General features: G+C 34.3%; 1 protein-coding gene across 5 annotated transcripts; it reads right to left on the bottom strand.

The window, feature by feature from the left end:
- Window positions 1–3213: 3213 nt before the first annotated feature.
- LOC149256466 (uncharacterized protein At4g15970-like) lies at window positions 3214–19567 on the bottom strand. 5 transcript variants are annotated; one of them, XM_089457427.1, is made up of 5 exons: window positions 19336–19566; window positions 19143–19193; window positions 4723–5010; window positions 4241–4633; window positions 3216–3959 (listed from the first exon to the last, which is right to left on the bottom strand). In XM_089457427.1, exons 3-5 carry the CDS (start codon window positions 4915–4917, stop codon window positions 3456–3458), a joined length of 1092 nt encoding a protein of 363 aa, XP_089313553.1. In that variant the 5' UTR covers window positions 4918–5010; window positions 19143–19193; window positions 19336–19566; the 3' UTR covers window positions 3216–3455. The 5 variants fall into 5 exon arrangements, with proteins under 5 accessions (XP_089313556.1, XP_089313557.1, XP_089313553.1 ...); XM_089457430.1 differs by lacking the exon at window positions 4723–5010 and having other exon boundaries at window positions 3214–3959; window positions 19336–19567; XM_089457428.1 differs by lacking the exon at window positions 19336–19566 and having other exon boundaries at window positions 19143–19318.
- Between the last annotated feature and the right edge of the window lie 1046 nt (window positions 19568–20613).

The raw sequence follows: 20613 nt of genomic DNA, 5'->3' as shown, positions 1-20613 counted from the left end.
TCTCTTCCTCTTCACTTGTCTTTGGTTTTTGGTGAGAGGAGAGATCCTAAGAGTATACGCTGCCCTAAGAAGAAGATGTCCTAGCTCTACGCTGCCATAGAGAACCTTAATGTTAGTATGTAGAAGCCCTAACTACTAGCCTAATGAAGAAATCTAATACGTTGTCGTGTAAGGATGCCCTAGACTCTAACACAATCATGGTGAAGAAGGCTTTAATGTAGTAGAGAAGGAATCTATAACCCAGGTCTAAGAGACCCTATGATGCTAATCTATGAGGCCCTAAATTTGCTATCACAATGTGCCCTAGCTGCAGGCATGTGAGAAGATCTATTATCAAAAAAGAGGAGACATATATACAACCTATCTAACGTTGTCCATGTGCCCTAAAAGCAGGTCTAATAAGAGACCTTAAGATGTTGTCAAAAGGAAGCCTATATGTTGTCCTAAGGATGTTATCTACAACAAACCTATATGCAGTTCAAAAGACACCTAACTATAGCAAGGAGTAAAATTCTGGACTCATACTTGGAATGGATCTGTCTTCTTGTTATCCATGTTAGCCTCGCATGACAAGGAGTAGTATCCCTATGATCTCTCGGAGGAATGACTTCGGACGAGGACACTGTATTACAGTATATGGATCTGCCTCCTTGCAATGTATATCAGTGATATCACAACAGCTCAGTAAATAGCCTTGGTATAATATATATATGTGTGTCTGTACTCTTTCATGGTTTGATGAAAGTAAAGTCACAGTCTTTATATGTTTCAAAGACATTCTCTTCAGCGTTGCTATGTGCTAGGCCGTAGGCCATAGCACCATAGCTAGGAATACCTTGGGGTTGTTATCTTAGTTTGAAGACAACATGATGATGAATGCTGCAACATAATGAGGTGCAACATGATGTGATGGATGCAACAACATGAATGGGTGTGGCAACATGATGTGATGGATGCAACAACATGAATGGGTGTGGCAACATGATGATGATGCATTGTAGTATACATTGAGTCTGTGATGGTGCAACACAGTGATGATGGACATGGTGTGATGGTGCAACACATGAGTGCAGCGTGATGCAGCACAATGATGATGGACATGGTGTGATGGTGCAACACATGGGTGCAGCATGATGCAACACAATGATGATAGACATGGTGTGATGGTGTAGCGTGGTGCAACACATGGGTGTAACATGATGCAATATAGTGATGATGGGTGCAACATGATGCAACACAGTGATGATGGACATGGTATGATGGTGTAGCACATGGGTGCAGCATGATGCAACACAGTGATGATGGACATGGTGTGATGGCGCAGCACAAGGGTGCAACATGATGCAACACATGGGTGCAACATGATGCAGCACAATGATGATGGACATGGTGTGATGGTGCAACATGATGCAACACAATGATGATGGACATGGTGTGATGGTGTAGCATGGTGCAGCACATGGGTGCAACGAGATGCAACACACTGATGATGGACATGGTGTGATGGTGCAACATTATGCAACACAATGATGATGGGTGCAACACAATGATGATGGACATGGTGTGATGGTGCAACATGATGCAACACAGTGATGATGGACATGGTGTGATGGTGTAGCATGGTGCAACACATGGGTGCAACACGATGAAACACAGTGATGATGGACAGTGTGATGGTGCAGCACATGGGTGCAGCATGATGCATCACAATGATGATGGGTGCAACATGGTGCAACACAACATGATGAGATGCAACATAGGTGATGGGTGCATCATGATGATGAGGTGCAGCTCAGTGATGGAATCACTTGAGTTTAGATTTGCTCCCTCATGTGTCATCTTCTTAAAGAAGATCTGTGCTCTTATTTTGTCAAGTCAAAATGTTGACTTTTGATGTATATGTACTATCTCTTTCTGCTGAACTATTGAAGAACATAAGAAGAATTGATCACAGGATTCCCCCACATTGGGGTTTGTCCATAGCTGATGCCACATCTTGTGTCCTCTTGTCTTGACTTGTTTTCTGTGATTTATATTTATGTTTTATCTGCATTTTACTATCATGTGATTGCTAATATTAAGCTAATATAAAAAATTGAAGTAAATTTGCTCTCAGCGTACCACATACCAAAACTTAACAGAGTTGTTTGGGTTTGGGTTATAATATTTTATATTACAGTGTTTAGTATTAGAATCTCGATTCCTGGTTTCAAAGGAAATGGATAACTATGCAATTGTAACTACTTTTTATTCAATAAAAATAGTTGGTCGTTGGTTTTTTTCTGTTGGTAGTACGAAAAACATACAACGCTTGCCCATAGAATTGAACCATGAATCTCGACAAACTTCTTTTTCATTACGAAATCTCCACGTATAACGCTTGCGTCTACGTGACATTCACTGGTTGCCTGCAACACTGATTTGTCAGTTCAAAAATTCAATGCCGTGAATAGTGCTAGAATTTGTGTTCAGCGGCATATAAGTTGTTGGGTTTGAATTGCTTTTAAATTAGATGATTTATATGTTATTTATATTAACTCAATAAAATATATTTATTATTTTGAAAAGATAATAAAATATAAATATAAAGATATTAATTTTGTTAATTAAAGTTATTATTAGTGATTGTGGTGGGGAAGAAGTAATGGAATTTTTTTTATTCAAGTTTATTTTTTGCAAGTTATATGATGGGTGTTGATGATCTTGATATTTCTTGCAAGTTACATAATGGATGTTGATGGTATCAAACAGTATATAATTCTTGATATGAAATATGTGAAGTTGTACCCAAATAAATTAGTAGTAATTTTAAATGTTGTAATAAGTGATATGATGACTTTGAAATAATTAGATATGAATTTGACTATTTGTATATCAGATGAGTGATATAGTGATTTAGAAGTAATTGAAATTGAATTACTTCTCAATTTGATTATTTATATATCATTAACATTAAATACTATGTAATTTAGCAAATAAACACGGAGTAAGTATAAACCAATAATTCACTTATTACCTAGATTTCCCTTATATCAGTCTGATATTGCATTATTCTCTTCCAATAAATAAAATAAAAATAATATTATCCTAATCAAATAAACCCGATAAAAAGATTGTAAACTAAATATCAACTTCATAGACAATATTTACCATATAAAGAGATCCAACAATTAAATACAGTATGAAAATAATAAATAAAAATATAACATCAATGTCTCCCAATATTCCCAAATGCTTGCAGAATTTTATGATAAAGTTTTGTTAAAACCTGTTATTTCAAATGTTGCGGTCTGACAACCTATACTCACAAAACTTCCACTACTAAATTCTCTACCGTTGATAAGCCTAGCAAGAAAAATGGCATGGCAGATCACCTCAGCCAATGGGAGGAATACCCACTTGTTGAAGAGGAACTTGATCAGATCCCTGATGATGAGAATACCAAAACAAATAATTTAAAGTCTCCAAGAATTTATACATGCATCAGCGGGTCTCCATGATTTTCCCACAATGGGAGACGATGAATTGACAGTGACGCTTCTGTATTCCGCCCAGTCATCAAGTACATTTCTCAGATCAATGAGCTTGGCGTTCAGGCCTTTGCAGCAGTTTGCGTGCATGGTGTAAACATCAACCAAGTCTGGGCTCCTCTGGCAGAATCCCCCAAAATACTTGGTTTCCAAGAACATAAGTTTCATACCCCTTGCAGCAAATCCGGTTGTGGACTTTAGAATATTTAAGACGTCCTGCTCTTTCTGGCCCGGGAAAGAGCTTCTTGACAGATACCAGTCTTTGTAAAAACTGATGGTTCGTTCATTGGAACGGACGTACATGAATCCTGTGTTGGCCGCGTTCTTGACATCAAAAGGGTTGCCATTGTAATCGTCACAAGTGATCTGGATGTCTGCATCTTTCCCCAGCCTTTGAAAGGGATTTCGCAGCCACATTATGTCAGAGTCCTGCAGAACTTAATAAATGTTATTTTTTTTAAATTTAATGTTTCAGAATTTTATGGAGAGGAGCTACTTCAAACAATTAATTTCAAACCAGTTTAATCTTTGGAATATTTTAAACTAAAATACCCAAAACTCGATAAATTCCAAAATATTCTTAAAATCCAGAAATTTACATTCCTGAAATCCAGAAATTTCGTTGGAACCTTTTAAAACTAAAAAAACCAAAAAAGAGCCGAACAGAGCCGAACATGAGACAAATTTCCCGGAATTCTTTACCCACTTACCAAGAAAACCACACTGTAACCACGTTTCAGAATTTCTGCCAAGAAGCCAAGCCTTCTCCACATCATTTTCAAGTAATCGTGGCTCATGTACACTTTCTCTGCAGAGAAATCAACGCCACTTGTCTTCAAAGAGTAGCAGAGTGAGTGAATTTGAAGGCAGCGGTTGTAAGCCTTTGCATCCAAAGCAACAATTAGCAAATTGTTCAGCAAATCCTGTGTCCCTTCACCCACATGGAAGCTCTCCAGGAAGAGATCAATCATGGCACTCGGCTCAGCCCAGGCTCCATTCAATGCCGTGATTATTAGTGTCCTGTTCGCATTAGCTGTTTTCGCCAAAACTGTGTCTAATTCATCTTGAGGGGGACGGGAAGGGGCAGGCGCCATTAAATTCTTCTGTACGCAAAAAATACAAAAGAGTAAAAACATGGTGCACTGAATTTCTTACGTGCTGAAATATGAGACAAAAAGTAGTAATTAATTACCAGAGGCATTCTTTTAGCAGATCCCATGGAAATCTCGGAGTCTCCTGTAAGTGTGCGTGAAAAGAAATTGGAAAGAGCAGAGAAGGGAATATTAGCGTTTTTAGCGTTCCGCAAGAGAGTCGATAATGCGAACGCGACCCCTGCAACGCAAAGCAGGATGAGGAACGCCCTCCTGATTACATGCTTGGGGGCCATCGTGGCTTCTGCTCACTCACTTATGCAGGAATTCACTCACCTCTTGATTTATGTTCAAGCGATAACCTTCCAGACAGGATTGACAAGTAATCTCTGTATGCACAGATTTCCAATTAATTTTCAAGTTAATAGAGACTTGATTTATTCAAACATGTGAATTGAAGTGAGTCCTGTAAGTTATAAGGGTTGATTGCAACCATTTTGATTTATTCAAACATGTGAATTGAGGTGAGTCCTGTAAGTTTTATAAGGGTTAGATTACAACAACCTTGAATAACGGATGAAGATCAAATCAACATTCATTACATCGGACCCAATAAGCAGATCACTTATAAGGGTTAGATTACAACAACCTTGAATAACAGATGAAGATCAAATCAACATTCATTACATCGGACCCAATAAGCAGATCACTTGATTACTCAGATTAGACTTACCAACCACCACAATTAGGTTTGAAATATTACCTAAGGTTCCTTGTTCATGCGTTTTGAATCAATTAGATATTTTCCAAAATGGTACATCACACAAAGCTTAAACAAATTAAATCATTTGGCAATGCCATTTCCACCATGACTCAATTATTAAACTTCAAGGATAGCAAGAGTTATTAAAATTCAAGGATAGCAAGTGATAGATAAGTATTTGATTAATGCCTCAGATTTATTTTAGGTATACATCCATGTGCTGAAAATGAAATTCATAGCTGTAAGTTTCAAAACAAACCAGTCAACATTAAATAACTTTGTGATGCTTTGTAACGCTGTGGGTGAATGTCAAATCATCAAATCAAATTTGGACCAAAATTGGGATTATCATGGAGTGTAGATTACACCAAATGCTTGTAATTGGGCAAGTTATAACTATGTTTCGCTATTGGAAAAACAATAGTAATTCCAACCACCACCATTAAATGCTGCATCTAGTTTCTTCTAGAATTCGGCAGAGCTGGATAGCTTCCTGGAGAAGCCACCGACTCCAGAAAGTTCTCTGCTGTGTATAAAAACAGGTTCAGCCATCGAATGAAGACATGTTGTGTGTGTTTAGTGTTTAGTGTGTGTTCTCTGATTTGGTATCAAAGTGCAGGTGAGCTGTGTGAGGAGACGCGTGAGGTTGTCTAAGCTTGTAAGAGACCAGTGTTGAGAGCGTGAGGCTATGTGAGCTTGTGAGAGACCAGTGTTAAGTGTTTAAAGTCTATTGTTGCAAATGGTGCGTCTGCTGGGAGTTTTTCTGCAAGTGGAGCAGAGTGCGATTGAAGTTTGGGTGCAAAGAGTTGCTGGTAAAGGAGCTGCAAGAAGAAGAGAGTCATATTTAGAAAGCTGTTGGTTGCTATCAAGAAAATAGAGTTGAGGATTTCAAAGGAGCTCCGCGGAGAAATTTGCTTCGGCGGAGCTAGATAGCTTACTGGAGAAGCCACCGATTCCAGAAATTTCTCTACTGTGTATAAAAACCGCTCTGCTGTGTATAAAAACCGGTTCAGCCATCGAATGAAGACATGTTGTGTGTGTTTAGTGTTTAATGTGTGTTCTCTGATTTGGTATCAAAGTGCATGAGCTGTGTGAGGAGACGCGTGAGGGTGTCTAAGCTTGTAAGAGACCAGTGTTGAGAGCGTGAGGCTATGTGAGCTTGTGAGAGACCAGTGTTAAGTGTTCAAATTCTATTGCTGCAAATGGTGCGTCTGCCGAGAGTTTTTTCTGCAAGTGGAGCAGAGTGCGATTGAAGTTTGGGTGCAAAGAGTTGCTGGTAAAGGAGCTGCCAGAAGAAGCAGAGTCAGATTTAGAAAGCTGTTGGTTGAAGGCGCTGGCAGAGCCTGTTGCTGTCAAGAAAATAGAGTTGAGGATTTCAAAGGAGCTTCGCGGAGAAATTTGCTTGTGTGCTAGACAGAGGGCGAAGCTTGTGTTCGGTTGAAGGAGGTTTGTGTTTCTGCTAAGTATAAAACTGTGTGTTGTATATTTCCTTTGAGGAATGTTGTATATGGTTGTAACAAAAAAAAAAATGCAACATATGTTTTTCTGAGAAAATGATAGCCTGTACTTTATGCGATTGAAGTTTTGTGCCCTTTTTTGTGAAGTTATGGGATCCTTGTACAAATTTACGCATGGAGACTCTATTGTAGTAATGCTACTGCAGACGTTTGGTTGTCCTTGCTACTGCTATGCTTAATATCTAAGACAAATGTTTTTGCTGTAGCATTTGGATTGCATTTGTTACTAGTTGATCTTGTGCCCAAATCAGTCAAGTAGTTTGCACATACACAAACAGGACTCTTGGTCGAGTACTTACACAGTCTCTGAACTTATCTAGAAGGGTGTTTTTTATGTCTGCTAAATATTAAGGTGTTTTGTGTTTAAAAAAAAACCAAAACAAACAGAGGGTTGTTATTATTAGTGATTGATTAAGGAAATTAATTATTAAAGGTGTGAAAAATTTGTATCTTGGTGGTTGGTACTTAAGGATTCAGAAGCTTATTGAAAATGGCTAATGTATTGGGAGAATCTTATTTATCTGAATCTAACAAGTTAGATGGTGAAAATTATGCAAATTGGAAGTTTAAGTTGCAGACTTTGATGGAAGGCAACAATACATGGGCAATTGAGTCTGGAGCTAAAGTTAAGCCAGTGTCCCCTCAAGTCACAGATGCTGTAATTCAAGATTGGGAGCGACGGGAAAACAAAGCAAAGGTGCTTTTGCGGATGACGATTAAGGAGAACATTGTTCCACACATTAGAGGGTGCAAAACATCCAAGGAGACATGGGACACTCTAAAAAATTTGTATGAGACAAAGACTACAAATCGAATATTGTATTTAAAGAGTAAGCTTCTTTCAATTAAGATGGAAGAAAATGAAGTGTGTAGTGATTTTATTTCTAGAATTAAAGATCTAAAGGATAAATTAGGTGACATTGGTGAATCAATATCTAGTACAGACTTGGTTACTGTGACATTAAATGGAATGCTTGATGAATATCAAATGTTTATCACTGGTGTTTCAGCTAGAGAGAAGGCTCCTACTTTTGATGAGTTGGCAGGTATACTTATGTAGGAAGAAGAGCAGAGAAGAAGCCTTAAACAGAAATCTCCCAATTCAGATTTGGCATTGATGGCCAAAGGGAAGCAGTCCTTCAAAGGAAAACAATGGGAGAAAAATAAAGGCAAAAATCCACAGGTAAAATCATTTCAAGGTACCCCTTTACCAAGGACAAATGCCAAATCAAGTAGAGATGATGTGTGTTATTACTGTGGAAAACCTGGTCATTTTGCTAAGAATTGCATGAAAAGGAGGTCTGATCAATTTAAACAAAGAAGGCATTCAGGAAATTATGTTGATAAAGATGAAGCAATTAGTCAATATGTTAGCAATCTTAAATTGTTTGTGTCCAATGCTGCTTTATCAGCAGAAACTGATGATGATAATGCTTGGTTTATAGATTTTTGTGCATCAATCCATATGTCATGCAAAAGAGATTGGCTTGATACTTATCATGAGATTAATAAGGTGGACACATCTATTTAGGAGATAATAGATCACATGAAATTAAAGGATATGGTAATATAAGTGTTATGATGCCTAATGGAACAAAAAACAAATTCAAAATGTGGTGTATGTTCCAGGATTAAAGAAGAACTTAATTTCAGTCTCTACTATCACAGATCAACATTTAAAAGTTGAATTTGTGAAATCACATTGTTTGGTAAAGGATGTGCAGGACAACTACAAGTTTGTTGCAAAAGGAATGAGAGTTGGAGGCTTATACAAGTTGGATGTAATGAAGAATGGGCATCAAGCTTTGGCATCAACAGGCATGTCAACTATAGAGCTTTGGCATCAAAGGTATGGACACTTAAATCATAATGACCTAATGTTACTACAAAAGAAATTGATGGTAGAAGGTCTTCCAATTATTAAGGGTGAACACTTTGAATGTGAAGGTTGTGCACTAGGAAAACAACATAGGGAAGAATTTCTTGTGCATGAAAATAGAAGAAAACATGAAATACTTGAACTAGTGCATACTGATTTATGTGGTCCAATGCAAACTAAGTCACTTGGTGGAGCATATTACTTTCTTATATTTATTGATGATAGCACTAGATTCACCTGGGTGTACTTTATAAGAAACAAAAGTGATGTGTTTGAATACTTTAAAGAATTCAAGAGTATTGTTGAAAAGCAAACAGGAAAGAGCATTAAAATTCTTCGATCAGATAAAGGTGGTGAATACACTTAAGGAGATTTTATCAAATATTGCAAACAAAATGGAATTATGCAACAATTTACAATACCACATACACCTCAACAAAATGGAGTAGCTGAAAGAAAGAATAGAACATTAGTTGAATGTGCTCGAAGTATGCTAAAAAGTAAAGGACTTTCTAATAGTTTTTGGGCTAAAGCCATTAATACAGTTGTATATCTTAAAAATAGAAGTCCTACTAAGTATCTTGAGCAAAAAACACCATTTGAAGCATCGTATGGTTTTAAACCTAAAGTTAGTCATTTAAGGATATTTGGATGCAAGGCCTTTGCTCATATTCCTAAAGAGGATAGAAGAAAGTTAGATGCCAAAGGCATCAAATGTATTTTTATTGGATATTGCACTGATCAAAAAGCATATAAAATGTATGATCCAAGTACTCACAAGGTCTTTGCAAGTAGAGATGTTATATTTCATGAGCATGTAGATAAAAAAATAAAATAAGATGAACATAATATATGGCAGTCTCCTTATGAAAGCTTTAAGGAAGAAGAAGAAGTTGTGGAATCAACCCAAGAACTAGAACACATGGACATTCCAAAAGACACATCAAGGAATCAAAGTCCATAGAGAAGTGATGAAGGAACTCCACAGAGAAGAAAAAGAGAAGGTACTCCACAAAGTAATGAACCTCTAAGAAGGTCAACACGACAAATTCAAACCCCCATCAGGAATAAAGATTATGCTTTAATGTCTCAAGTAATGATTGTTTTTGAGCCCTTAAATTATGAACAAGCCAAAAATCATAAAGAATGGATGGAAGCTATGAAAGAAGAATATGACTCTATAATAAAAATGGAACATGGGAATTAATAGAATTACTTGAAAATAAAGTCCCTATATGATCAAAATGGTTGTAAAAGACAAAATTTAATGCAGATGGTAGCATAGATAAGTATAAGGCAAGATTGGTTGCAAAAGGTTATTCACAAAAAGAAGGTATAGATTATGAAGATACCTTTGCTCCGGTTGCAAAAATGAATACAATTAGAATAATGATAGCATTGGCAACTAAATATGATTGGAAGCTACATCAATTAGATGTAAAGTCAGCTTTTCTAAATGGTGACTTAAAAGAAGAGATTTATCTTGTTCAACCAGAAGGATTTGTAAAGAAGGGTCAAGAACATTTTGTATGCAAATTAAAAAAGGCCTTATATGGACTAAAACAGGCCCCCTGATATTGGTATGAAAAAATCGATAAATTCTTCTTTCAGCAAGGATTTAAAAAGAGTAAAAATGATCCTAATTTGTATGTCAAGACAGATAGAAATGGGGATATAGTAATACGTTCTATATATGTTGATGATCTAATAATAATAGGGACTGCTGATAAATTGATTACAGATATAAAAATAAAGTTATCAGAGGAATTTGAGATGAAGGATCTTGGTGAGATGCATTATTGTCTAGGTCTTGAAGTATGGAGAAATGATGGAAGAACCTTAATCACACAAAGCAAATATACAAATGAATTACTAAAGAGATTTCATATGAATGGATGTAAAGTAGTGAGTACTCCATTGGAACAAAATATCAAATTAAGAAGTGATGATGGAACAAAAGAGGTGAATGGAACATTGTATCGACAATTAGTGGGAAGTTTTAATTATCTCACTACCACCAGACCAGACATTGCTTATGCAGTAAGCATACTTAGTTAATTCATGGCTAAGCCTCACGAAAGCCATTGGATAGCTGCAAAAAGGGTCCTTCGATACTTAAAGGGAACTATCAATTTTGGTATAGAATATACTAATGCTTGTAATGTTGAATTGACAGTTCATTCTGATTCCGATTGGGTTGGAAATCCAGATGACAAGAAATCCACCACTGGATACGTCTTCAACATAGGATCGGGAGCTATATCATGGAGTATTAAGAAATAGGCAACAATTTCCTTGTCATCAACTAAAGCAGAATATAAAGCATTATTTAGTGGCACTTGTGAAGCTATATGGCTTAGAAGAATACTTGAAGATGTTGGTGAAGGTCAACAAGAACCTATAGTGATCAGATGTGACAATCAAAGCACCATTAAACTGGGGAACAATCTTGTATGTCATGCAAGGTCAAAACATATAGACACACAATATCATTTTGTAAGAGAAAAGGTCCAATCAAAAGAAATTTCTCTAATATACAATAATACAAATGAGAATGTAGCTAACATATTCACTAAGCCTCTTGGGAAGGCAAAATTTGAGTTTTGTAGAAGTAAGTTATGTGTTGTAGAAAATCAAGATTATATTGTAAGCCTAGCTGAGACTTAGACCAGCAGGCATGTCAATTAAGAGTATGTTTACAGTGTCTTATATATTGTATATTTGTCATATGGTTGGAATTAAGGGGGAGTGTTGGAAAAACAATAGTAATTCCAACCACCACCATTATATGTTGCGTCTAGCTTCTTCTAGAATTCGGCGGAGCTGGATAGCTTCCTGAGAAGCCACCGACTCCAGAAAGTTCTCTGCTGTGTATAAAAACTGGTTTAGCCATCGAATGAAGACATGTTGTGTGCGTTTAGTGTTTAGTGTGTGTGTTCTCTGATTTTAGCATGAATGATATTGATGAACCATTTATATTTGAAAAAATTTCAAATACACCCAAACGAACTCAATTTTGGTGATCGAACTCACACAGAGGGTGGCCACTCCTCACAGCTCCTGCAATTTTCAGCTTAAATCCTACCTCAACAACTCGCTTAGTCATTTCGTTAAATTTGAATTTACAATTTAATACAATTATAGTTAATTTAAAACATATAATATTATAGCTAATCAAGACTATAAAAAGTGATGACTTTTCTTTCTTTTCTTTTTTTCAAAAATTAGTTTTTGGTGTCATTATTTCTCAAACTCTAGCAAACGAATAAAAGTCCTAAGAAAAGAGAGTGCAGGAAGAAAAGTCCTAAAGATACAAAAGAATCCAGAGAAGCAAAAGACAAGCTACCAATTACCAGCACCTAAGTAATCTTACTCCACATGTAAATTAAAGTGAGTTTACTGCTTACTTGATTAAGACATGACACAAGTTTATCAGACTTATTCAAACATGTGAATTGAATTGAAGTGAGTCCTGTAAGTTTTATAAGGGTTGATTGCAACAATTTTGAATTATTCAAACATGTGAATTGAAGTGAGTCCTATAAGTTTTATAAGGGTTGATTGCAACAATCTTGATTTATTCAAATATGTGAATTGAAGTGAGTCCTGTAAGTTTTATAAGGGTTGATTGCAACCATCTTGATTTATTCAAACATGTGAATTGAAGCGAGTCTTGTAAGTTTTGTAAGGGTTGATTGCAAACCATCTTAATTTATTCAAACATGTGAATTGAAGTGAGTCTTGTAAGTTTTATAAGGGTTGATTGCAACTATCTTGATTATTTTGATTTATTCAAACATGTGAAATTAAGTGAGTCCCGTAAGTTTTATAAGGGCTGATTGCAACCATTTTGATTTATTCAAACATGTGAATTGAAGTGAGTCCTGTAAGTTTTATAAGGGTTGATTGCAACCATTTTGATTTATTCAAACATGTGAATTGAAGTGAGTCCTGTAAGTTTTATAAGGGTTGATTACAACAATCTTGAATAACAGATGAAGATCAAATCAACATTCATTACATTGGACCCAATAAGCAGATCATTTGATTACTCAGATTAGACTTACCAACCACCACAATTAGGTTTGAAATATTACCTTAGGTTCCTTGTTCATGCATTTTGAATCAATTAGATATTTTCAAAAATGGCACATCACACAAAGCTTAAACAAATTAAATCATTTGGCAATGCCATTTTCACCATGACCCAATTATTAAACTTCAAGGATAGCAAGGGCTATCACGATGAATGTATGAACTTAATATTGAGAAGGCAAGCAATTAAATGTAAAATTACAATTAACTCCACACAAAATCCTGTTAGATACCAATGTACCAATGCAACACTGGCAAAATAGCAGATGAGGAAGACGATCTCAATTTTCAGAAAATGTTTTGGTGCCAAGAAATTCAAAAATGCATGTTGTAGAAAACCACGCCTCGATTTTTTTGGAGTCATCTAACGAGGTGGAGGAATTGCCCGGACGGCCAAAAGTGGTTGGAATCCGGGCAAAAAAATTTCGAAAAATCTTGTAGAGGTAGTGTTTGAATCGTGTTTTTTATGGTGGAAATAGATTCAACACCATCAAAAACATCTAGGACACTTCAAATTTTGAAGTTTAACAACTATAATTTAGATTTACAAAAATCCTTGCCGGATTTTCTTTAAATATGACAATTTCCATAACTTTCGGGGCAATTCCTCCCCCTAGTTAGACTAGGTGTTTTTATTTATGTGATCATCCCCCAAACAACAAAATTGACACTAATCTCAGTATATTTTTTAAATGATATTTGAATTTTACAGATTACTTAAATATGTAAATTTTATTTTTTTAGCCAATTAAAAAAAAAAATTAAATTACTAACATAATATTTAAAAAATGAACTTGTAAAAACACTTTGTGCAAAGTAAATAGATATTAATTTATGATAAAGTTAGCCACGTAAATTAAATGACTCTTAGATATCAATAGACATCAATTCATAATAAATATCAAAACACTTATTTTATTATATATCTCACATTTCTAAAATAAAATGAAAACAAAAAACATAAAATTGTTAAATTATTTTATTAATATTATCATTAGTAAAAAATGATATATAAGTTAAACAATATGTATTTAAAAAATTAGGACTCACTTCATATGACACATGTTCATATGATATATTTCTTTAATTAATCAATTTAATTAAAAGGACAAAAATAATATAACTACATTGGGTATAAATGTCACCTTTTGATTTGTGTATTTACAGAAAGTATGGCAGAGATGTTGTAATGCAACCCAGTATGATAGAGATGTTACAATGTACTGTAATATTTTTATGTAATTTGAAAGTTTTTTGTATGTAATTTGAATGTCTCTAGCATGTTGGGTTACATTACAACATCTCTATCATACTGGGATGGAGAGTGTTTCTCCGTACAAAATACTTCATAACATGATAATCACCAATTAAACTTTGTTTAGAAACGAAGATAATCAATCTCCAATTGAACTAGGGCATACTTTTAATTAATTTTAAAAATGATATAATTTATAATTTTTATTTGATGTCTCAAATATACTAAAGTATATAAATTATAATATATTAATATTTTAGTAAGTAGAATTCCACATTTCATAATTTGAAGATGATATTGAAGATTTTTGGACAAATGTGTGTTATATGTTTCGGGTGAACTTCACCCATCTTCAGGTAGAAAAAGCTTAATTGATGATTCAAAGAGTTTCAGACCATGAAGAAATATGGCTAGAACAAGAAGGTCCGAGATGGGATATAGTCATTAGATATAGAGAAAAAGATTTGAATATTAATATAATAATTTATTTATTTTATTATAAGATATTATTAAATATTGAAGATTAAGTAATAAATTAATAATAAATAATAAATTTTATTATGATATGGTGAAATTGATATTATTGTTACAAAGAATACAAAATTTTGGAATTGACCATAATATATTTTTAAATTAATATTATTTTGATAGTGGATTGGAGTAAATTGTGGCTAGGATAGGAGGAGAAATGCATAGAATATTTAGGTTGAATTAAGAGATTATAATTAATTATATATAAATTCATATAATTTAAGATGGGAAATGGAATAGAATAGGGGAATAACTATATAATAAGGTTAAATTTGGTAAATTATAATAAATTAGAGTTAGATTGATATATTCAAGATTTGGTAAAATTAACATTAATGGTTGAAATTGATGATGATGATGATGATCATTAACACCCATTAAGACCAATACGGTCTATCAGACCTTCAAAAAAAAAACTAATTTTGATTCTTTAAAATATTATTTCTATGATAAAAAATAAGGGACAGAAGTGCTCCAAGATCACTATAGTTGGGTTGACTTAACAAGTCTAGAAGATTAAAAGTGTGGCATATGTTAGGGACATGAGAGCGGATGTGAGTAAGAGCCGAGAAATCTAAGAGGAAGTGTTTTTTATCCTACACCCTCTTAGTATCGCAAAGTTGATAGATTATATTGTCCCAAGGAGTCTTGGGAGTAGACCACCACCCAATTTTACTTTGAAGCTCATGAGAATTAGTTCTTATCCTAGTGTTGTTCATTTTTTTCTTAGTTCTAGTCAAAATAAAGGGATAATTCTAGTTATCAAGGGTGGGGTTGATCACCTCCTTATAATATCTTAGCTTCCTTTTACCCTCTAGCTCCTTATCATCCCACATCTTATCCTTAAATTTGGAGGTAATGTATCTTTGACAATATCTTTGCTTCCTAGGATGATCTCATCCTTTATCCCCCAGTGATTGAGCCAAGATTGGGCATCCTTATGCCACCCACGCTTAAGGAAACAGTGGGGGTTTTGAAAAAAGTTAAAAGAAATTTTGAGATTCCTCTTAGATTCCATGTTCTAAAGCTTCTTCTTATACAACATATACTTAAACATAGCCATGCTTTCAATGGAGGAAAGCCCAACTTCGATCAGAAGGATAGGATAGGGAGTGTTTCCCTTGATCTTGAGGTTGTAGGTTATGAATTTCTTTTGACTCATCTCAATCTTTCTCCACGACTCTCTGGATATACCGCAACCCTAAACCTCACATATGTATAAGACAACAAGGGTGACAAGTGTCTAAAAAAGGAATGTTTTTTTACTCCAAATACAAAGATCAACCAACTTACAATTGTTTTTAGGCTCATAATAAGCTTTCTAGCATCCAATAATCCTTTTCTAAATTCTATAATTTCAGTTGAGCTGATGAGGAATGTTAATACCTAACTATGTATAAGAAGAAACATGTTCTAAGAAATTGTTATCATAGAAGAAAGTACTATGGTTGATCCTTTTGGATTTAATTATCGTGACTTTAGTCTTGTCGGTATTAATTGTCATACACATCTTGGAGTAGTAATCATGAAGGGCCTTAAGTTTCTTATCTAGGTCATCATGGCTTCTAGCGAGAAGAACAATATCATCAGCATAAAGGAGAAGAGTAGTGATTATACCATCAAGCTCGGTGGCCTTACAACCCGCAGTTTCCAAACACTCCTCTAGCTTATCGATGTAAATACCAAAAAAAACTCTCGCTCAACCCCGATATTGCATTTAATATCTTTATACCACCCTTCGTTGGTCCTAAGCTTGGAAACAACAGTCTCATAGAGGCGAATCACGACAATCCTCAACTTAGGAGGAAACATTATCTCTTCAAGTTTTTTCCAAAGTGTATCTTGAGGAATAATGTTGAAAGCTTTTCTAAAGTCCACAAAATAATAGAAGAGATCAGTTTCACTATTGTGACATTCCTCATCAATGATCCTGAGAGTGATAAGATGGTCAATAGCCGAGTGATGTCTCCTAAAACCAACTTGCCCTTTAGCTCTTTTACCTTGGCTTTCAAGAAAAAAGTTATTCTTCTTTTCCCAAATGAGCCCATATAGTTTGGATAAGATGTGGTTGATCATAATGATCTAGTAGTTAGAGGGAATGTTTTTGTCCCCACTTTTAAAGATAGGCACAATAAGGCTTTTAGTCCAATGCTTAGGGAAGCCATTCTTTACTGCCAAATTGAGAAGCTCACGGAGATGAGGAATGATGAAAGACCTGCCCATTTTAAAGATTTCATCTTGGTATCTTTCAATATCTTTAGCTTTCTCATTAGCAAGCTTATTAATCCCAAACTCAATGTCTTCAAGAGAAAATATATCTTCCTTAATAAGAGTGCTTAATATGGTCCCCATGGTGTTCGGAGAGTCATAGAACTTCTTAAGATAAATGTCTCAATTTTCTAAGGGGGATCAAACGATTATCTTTAGTTTTACAAACAAGTACATTCCGCCAAAACTTTCTAGGTGTAACTTTAGAAAGGCGAAGAATATGCTCTTGTCTCTTATTAATATACAACCCCTTATTCCTTTTGATGAGAGCCTTGTATATACTTATATTTCAGAGCTTTACAGTTTCATTACAGGCGTCTCTAATCGCTTTCCTAGAAATTTTACAGTCCTTTTCATACCATGGGTTGGAAGTTTTGTTATTTTGTTTATATGAAAGCTCAGTAGAGAACTTATTAATGGTAGTGGAAACGGTAGTAGTAAAATTCTAATAAATTTGATCAATTTTGTTATTATAAGTCAGGGAGCCTAAATCCCTTTTTTAATTCCTTTAAGAAAAGGTCTACATTACTTTTATCGAAATGAGTGTGTCTTTAGATTTTACCAGTCTCCTACATGTGGATGGTATGCATAACAATCTTGAGGGTTAAAGACAAAGGCCTGTGGTCAAGATCATTCTCGTAATCGTTAAGGAACTCAAAGTTTGCAATACTGTTGAGGACATGGGTGTCAGAATTTGCATAAACAGGTATTGGGAACTACAAAGCTTGAGAAGCTCAGTGTCGAATAAGTTCTCGATTATGTCTTCAGAGTTTCTCTTGAATATATTAGCTCAAGTCACCATCTTCATCAAGCCATAAGGGGTCAGGGTTAGAATTGTTACTTAACATAGTAGCATGGTTAGTAGCAGTTCTAACATTGAATTTCCTAAGCAAAAGGATATTACCTTCATTCCTTAGGTTGTGGATGTCTTTCTCTAAGGTATTGACAGGGTAGTTTTTATCCAACTTGGTTTTCTTATAGGAGGTAGAGCTGATAAGAGCGAAATAACAGATTCCAAGAAAAATTCTATTGGTGGTAGAATCAGAGATCTCGATTCAAATGTATTGATTGAAGGGGTCGATTTTATGAATTTGGATGCAAGAAGAAACAATGTTCTTTATATAATAGGCTATACCACCAAGACCCCTATGAGAGGATTTCTTATTCCAAGCCGACAAAAGAATGAATCCGTCAAGGTGAGAGACCCTAGATTCGTCATGTTCCCAAGTTTCAAGTAAAAAAATAAAATCAATATCACTCGGGATCTAACTTAGCATAGGACCTTTACACCATGGAAACCCACAACAGTTCTAGAAGAGGATCCAGAGTGATCCTAGTCCCTATTTATCACTCTTGTTTTTGACTCTATCTCTAATAATAGCTTTCCTATTCTTAAATCCCGATGATAGCCCATTTCCCTTCTTTTCTTGCCTCCTTGACCTTTTGGACTTCTTTTCTAAGTTCAACATCATCTTCTGGAATAAGATCTTCATTTATAAAGATTTTTGTTCTTTTTAGACTTGGCTATTTCCTGAGTATATCTAATTTATTTTCATTAGAGCTTACTTTAATATATATTAGTCTGTGTCTATCCTCAAGTATCTTTCCCACCCTTATTACTTTTGTGAGATAAGTTGTTGGAATTTGAGATTTTGTTTTTAATTGTTCTTTTACTATTTCTAATGTGTCCTCATTGTTTTTCTCTTCTATACCAACAATTATAATGTGTGAGACTATATGGAGGTCATGGTGGAGTTTAATTAGTTTGTTAATTTCCTCTTTTAGGAGTTTAATATCTTATTTATTTTTTGTGTTATTTAGGGTTGAATTATTATTTAGTTGTTCTTTTATATTTTTAATCTTGTTTCAGGAAGATATTTTCTTCAACCATTGATTGTTTACTATGTTATATTTCCTTAATCTTACCTTTCATTCATTGGAGTTCAGCGTTCAATGCTATTATTTTATTTTCTAATGATTTGTGATTATTGTATAGCATTGTAGTTAATGCTAGTTTAAATTGATTCCTCTTTCTTTTCTTCATCTTTCTAAAAATTCAATATACTCTTCTTCATCTTTCTAAAAATTCAATATACTCGCTAAAAATATCAAGAATAATTTTCTTTGTTTTGGAACTAAAAATATGAGAAAAAGCACTCATAATTTAAATAAACCAAACTTAAAAAAAAGAGGGCAAAAGAGAGTGTATGCACCTATTAGAATTGTATTGAACACCTGAGACATGTCGGAGTTGTATTGAGCACCTGAGATTGCAGGCTTGGCCGAGATCACAAATATGTTGTTGCAGACCCGAGAGAAACCAAAATAGTATTCAAAGTAGACGAGCACCTCGATAAATAAATCAAAAATAAAATTTCAACGAGATACCGTCTATATTCAACGAACCGCAAACATGCTTAAAAAATAATCCGAAACTATAGAGATCTAAAACCGCAGACGTTAAGAGACCCAACACCACAGGTGTCTCCATTGTTATATATTGAAGGAGCCACAATTTATATTTAACGGGCTGCAAACATGATTACTGGACGAGCCACAGACAAATTCACCGCAAACGAAAGAATCGCCGCTCTTTAGAGAGAACCACTGATATCGCAGATGTAGGGCCGCAAACAGGGGTCCAAGACCATAGATTTAATGAATATAACAAAGTGCTTTAATTTGGGCCGCAGACTAATGATTGGGTTCTAATTATTAGATAATGTTAGAAACTATTTAATAAGTAATTTGATTCTAGCTATAATCTAATTCTAATTTTAATTTTCATCCATTAATGTCAATTCGACAGAATCTTGAATATATCATCTAACTCTAATTTATTATAATTTAGCAAATTTAACCATATTATATTTTTCTGCCCCTATTTTATTCTAATTATTAATATATTTTTATAATTTTATTCCCCCATTCTATTCAATTTCCAATTTATTATAATTTAGCAAATTTAACCTTATTATATTTTTCTTCCCCTATTTTATTTTAATTATTAATATATTTTTATAATTTTATTTCTCCATTCTATTCAATTTCCAATCTTAAATAATATTAATCTATTTATGATAAATTATAATCTCTTAATTCAAAGTGAATATTCTATTGGAGTAGTTTTTAAGAGCGACTTTTTGGAGTTGGCAGATTTCTAGCTAGAATTCGGCAAAAAATCAGCACCCTCAAAAACCCATGGGGCACTTCGATTTGAAATTGTGAAGAGTTGACCTATCCAACTTGTGATTTCAATGAATCTTTACGTATTCTAGACAAATTAGATCCGAAAATAAGCTCCAAAACTTTACACTTAAAGACTACTAGTATTCGATATATTTCTCCACACATCCTAGCCATAATTTACTCCAATCCACTCTCAAAAAAATATTAATTTAAAAGTATGATGATGATAATGTTGATGGTTAACGATCCATTAAGACCAATATTCTCGTTTACAAAAGTTTATATTCTTTATAATAATAATATTAATTTTACCCTATCATAATAAAACTTATTAATTATTATTAATTTATTACTTAATATTCAATATTCAATATTAAATTAAAATTAAAATTAATTAATTATTATATCAACTTTCAAATCTTTTTCTCTATGTCTAACAACTATATCTCATCTCTAACAATCATGTTCTAACCCTAATTATTCATAGTTTGACAC

Source organism: Pinus tabuliformis, chromosome 7 (assembly GCF_031772625.1).
Source record: "Pinus tabuliformis cultivar Carrire ecotype Pingquan chromosome 7, CPIR1, whole genome shotgun sequence".
Classification (NCBI taxonomy): Eukaryota; Viridiplantae; Streptophyta; class Pinopsida; order Pinales; family Pinaceae; genus Pinus; species Pinus tabuliformis.
Note: the sequence above shows the minus strand (reverse complement) of the source record. Positions and strands in the feature narration are given on the sequence as shown.